The 4,690-nt window shown below is 42.9% G+C and overlaps 1 protein-coding gene across 1 annotated transcript; it reads right to left on the bottom strand.

Annotated features, from left to right (window-relative positions):
* Positions 1 to 6: 6 nt before the first annotated feature.
* Positions 7 to 4,044, bottom strand: LOC109142366 (uncharacterized protein C7orf26-like). Its single transcript, XM_027276387.1, has 8 exons — positions 3,918 to 4,044; positions 2,766 to 2,966; positions 2,438 to 2,659; positions 2,111 to 2,276; positions 1,729 to 2,006; positions 1,398 to 1,635; positions 871 to 910; positions 7 to 288 (listed from the first exon to the last, which is right to left on the bottom strand). Exons 2-8 carry the CDS (start codon positions 2,958 to 2,960, stop codon positions 45 to 47), a joined length of 1,383 nt encoding a protein of 460 aa, XP_027132188.1. The 5' UTR covers positions 2,961 to 2,966; positions 3,918 to 4,044; the 3' UTR covers positions 7 to 44.
* Positions 4,045 to 4,690: the final 646 nt, after the last annotated feature.

Raw genomic sequence — 4,690 nt, forward strand, 5'->3', positions numbered from 1 at the left:
CACTTACTCACACCAACAACTTCACGTCTGCAAACAAGTTTCTTTTAGTGGCTGGGTCGGAAGGGGAACGGCATCCCCGTCATGAAAGGCTGAGCGGGGTACTGAGGGTGAGAGGAGGGGTGGGTGGCTAGAGGTGTGTGTGGCGTGTGTGCAGGGTGTGCAGGGTGTGTGGGGTGTGTGGGGTGTGAGGCGATGGGGGAGTGAGCTGCATGCGGGCTGAAGGCCAGTGGAGGGGTGTGAATGTTGTTGTAGTACATCACTGGGCCTGACAGCACCAACTGGAGCAAACTGGAGACAAGAACAAGAAAGAAATAATTTAAAAAAAAGAAGTATAAGTCATGTTCACATCAGAACAAAAATCTGAGGCCCCCATCAAAACAATACTTCATTAAAATACAGATAGAGCGATGCACAGTTGTGATTTACATGGATATAACCATTTTCTGGCTTCAAAACTGAATTTCTGTTCCAACTTTATGTAAGTAAAATAATTCAGAATGCTGGAATATAATCTTTAGACTAATAAAACATATACAACATTATGTGTGTGGAACAAGCTGAATGTGTAATACCCTTGTGGTAGGGTGCAGGTTAAGGATGGCACTATTTCTTCAAATGACATCAGAAATGAAGTGTGTGTGTCTCAATATTTATGTCCCATCTTAAATGACTGGAATTAAAGTTGCAGTGTCGTTGAACTAAAGTGGTTTTATTTTCATTTGTACATTTTCGGGAGAGTATCATCAGGAGAGAGGCTAATGCTATGCTTATCATACTCTTATTTATTTTTTTTTATAGTTCTAGCTGTTACCAAGTAACCAGTGGAAATTATTACAAGTTGAACGGGAATGGAAAGTTAATTGTTCTTACTTGTTGTGTGGGAGGCGGGAACAGATGGCTCTCAGGTCCTCTGTGGAGACAAGGCAGTGTAAAATAAGCACTTGAACATCACACCACAGCATGATGAGGTAAACCGTATAACAAGTGATAAAAACAAACGAATCAGTTATGAATGTAGTCATCACTTAAATCTTTAATCTGTAGCTATTCGCACATTTTTGTCCACTGCAAGTCTACAGCAAAGAAGGTGGAGAAGTTGTATAAGTTTAGGTGAAGGACTGATTTGTCACTATAAAAACTAGGCACCAACTAGGAAACTGTGATGCCACTAGGCTTATACTTATCTTTTATTTATGCAAATATTATTCTTTATTCATGGATCTATTGAGGTTCATTTATTCATTTTCCATAACTGCATATCTTTATCAGGGTTGTGGAGAGCTGGAGCTGATCCCAGGTGACATTGGGTAAGAGGAAAGGTCGCCAGTTCAGCACTGGGCTGACACGTAGTGGGAAACAACCATTCACTCTCACATATGTGACCGCCACCATCTTACCTCTCGAACACAGCAGGGCTCCATTGGCCATGGCCACTTGCAAGGCCTGTGCCAGCCTGTCCAGGGTCAGCTGGGACAGTGTGTGCGTGTCGGTGGATGACGTATGCGTGTGTTTGTCGGCCTGGTCCAACAGCCTGGAGAGGTCAGATGTCAATGTGGCCAGAGACTCCATCTGGAGCAACGCCAGGCGGCCGAAAAGCCCCTTCTCATTTAGTATGTTTGGCAAAAGCATGAAGACCTACATGTGGAACGCACGAGGAAATGGTTTGTTATCATCAATTTCAAGTGAACAATCAGAGTGAAATGTATTCTTGAGTTTGCAGAAACACACCTGTAGGATGCTCAGATGGAGAGCAGAGAAAAGAGGCCCCACCTCTGGCTCACTCTCAGTGGTGCCATTAGTCAGCGCCAGCTTTTTGTCTCTCCTGTAAGCCAGAGGCGCTTTGACACACCAACGCACCAACCCCCCCAACGGCGTGACATCTAGTGAGCTGATTGGCTGGCTGCCCGAGAGGGGCGTGTTCAGGAAGGTAATGAGAACTAGGCGAGGGTCATCTTGGATCCACGATGCAATCATCTGGAGGAGTTCTAGAGGAGGAGTGAGCTCCTCTAAAAACAGACAAACACACACGTTGTTAAAACGACTAAAAGGATGCAAACATCTCCTTACAGAGCTCAAATCCCAGTTTTTGGAGGTTGTCCCACCAAAGTACCTGAGGTGAGGTCATACAGGGTGGTGACAGCAGTGATGAACTGGCAGCAGAAGCGTGGGCTGGCGCTGTGGATGTTCTGCAGGGTGGGCACAGAGCCTGGCACCATACTGCAGTAGTCGTCTACTAACACCTGAGCCAGGCGCACACAGTACACACGGTGGGTTCTCTGCGGGACACAAACACATCCACAGACATGAGTTCAGTAGAGCACAAGCACATATCCACACAAAGAAAGAAAGAACAAAGAAGTACTTGAAATACTGTACATCACACCATAAAAGGATTTATTAAGATTAAAACACACATTTTGAGTGTTTGAATCCTCACCTGTAACCAGGTAGCGGCACATTCCAAAATAGGAACCCGTCCCACGGCGATTGCCATGGAGACCAGCTTGCCTAACAGTGCCATGCGACTTTCGTCTGCCTGGTTTCCTTGGAGACTGAAGAGGGCGGAGAACATAAGCTGACGGACAGTATCCCGGCTCTGTTCCTGGAAACAGCTGCACATGATCTCCAACAGCTGGAGCTCCTGGAGAGCGCTCATCCTCTGAAATAAAAAAAAAAACACAAACAAATTCATGGGTCTGTCAACATTTCTGTGTTTATATTCTGGATTTTGGCGTACGAGCATCTCAAAAGTCTCGGTGCCATACCCTGGCTGGGGTGTTTCTGTCTTTGGGTGCATGCAGAATGAACTCCTCCACCAGCTCCAGGGTCTTGGAGTCCACCTGAGGAGGCTGCCTCCCTGACTGCACCAGGTTACAGATGTAGATGTCCAGGTGATACAGCAGCTCCTTGGCCGCGCTCAGCACATCGCGAGGCAGCAACGACTGACGGATGTCACCCATCACCACCTGGCAAGAGACAACGGAGGAGATGTGACACACTCAGGGTTCCCACACCTTTTTCATGAACAAATTCAAGCACTTTTCAAGCACCTTCAAGCACCAGTTTGTCCATTTTTCCAGCACCTTTAAATAGGTAGCCTACTAGTTGTGTTTGCCATGATGGTCATGGGAAGTGCAGCGGTGCCACTGTATGGCATAATAATATGGGTCTAATTAGCATTATTTCATATGGTGGTAGATTGACTGTTTTGATTTTTAACTAATTGTGAATTGGCTTGTATTCTCAGCTTGTGAGCGGTGTATTGTGTATAACAGCAATAACAGTGACAAATAGACATCACACAAATTTCAAGCATTTTCAAGCACTTCACAAAAAATTCAAGCATTTTCAAGCACTTCACACAAATTTCAAGCATTTTCAAGCACTTCACAAAAAATTCAAGCATTTTCAAGCACTTCACACAAATTTCAAGCATTTTCAAGCACTTCACAAAAAATTCAAGGAATTTTCAAGGAATTCAAGCACCCGTGGGAACCCTGACACTTTAAAGCTTCAAAGTAACTAATGAGAATGGCCTGCTTTGAAAAAAAGTGATTAAAAAGTTGTGATTGAATTGACACAATATGTAGCTGAGCAAAGTCTTTGGATCATTAGTCGGAGACGCAGCTACGCAGTAAATACATCGAGCTGTAACAACAATGCGCCGAGCCTCTGTTCAGCTTCTCTGCATGAACACAGGTCCGGTTTAAAGGTTACTTTTCCACATATAGGTGTTACAAGCTGGAGGCTCCCAGCTGCAGCAGTCAGTCAGTCAGTCAGTCAGTCATCAGCTAACGTTAGCACGGTTAGCTAAGTAAACTGCTTCCTGTTCCTCAGCGAGCCTCGCGAGCGTCAGTCACAGTCCGAGCCGTCTTTGTGAGAGCAAACACACATCTGTTATCTGTCTGAGCTCTTACCTCTGCAGGAAACTCTCGATACACTTTAAAATCTGAGCCGATGATGAGGAGGACACTGGTGAATGGTCTCTAAACCACGACGGAAACACTTCCTGTCACTACGGGAGCCTGCGTGGGAAAAAAAACGTTGACGTAGCAGAGTCCCAGCATGTGCTGCCTGCTGGATGTCAACAACAAAGTTTAGACACATTTAAAACGGACAAACGGTGTAACTTTACTGTGAATTATGATCACTGTATTATTATTATTATTATTATTATTATTATTGCATAATCACATGGCATAAACTGTTTATTACGTCTCTACATTATGAATCGAAAATTCAAATTAAGCTCCTTTTTAGCTATTTCAAAAGAGACTTTTTGTGATCTCATGATTAGAGAAAAAGAAAACATTTGTTTGTTTGTTTACTCATAGGCTTGTACTGGCGTGTATATATAGACTTATTCCATTATTTGTATAGTCATTTTTTTTTAATTAAGACTTGTTTTTATTATTTCACACAAAATTATACCGTAGGCCTTTTTACGTTGCAGTTTTTGAATGTGAAATACCTGTTTTCTAGTAAAAAAAAAAAAAAAAACACAATTAAACTAAACATGCTAAATAACATTAAATGGTTGAGGGAAGAAATGTTATTATTATGGGCTAAATATGTATGTAACTGATTTCATTTTAAGTAGTGTCGTTGAATTTGTTGTCATTTTTGTATGTTTGACATGAGCACATTTCAGTATATCTAATATGATAGGATATATCTATTATCTATATAT

This window comes from Larimichthys crocea, unplaced genomic scaffold (genome assembly GCF_000972845.2).
Source record: "Larimichthys crocea isolate SSNF unplaced genomic scaffold, L_crocea_2.0 scaffold37362, whole genome shotgun sequence".
Taxonomy (NCBI): Eukaryota; Metazoa; Chordata; class Actinopteri; family Sciaenidae; genus Larimichthys; species Larimichthys crocea.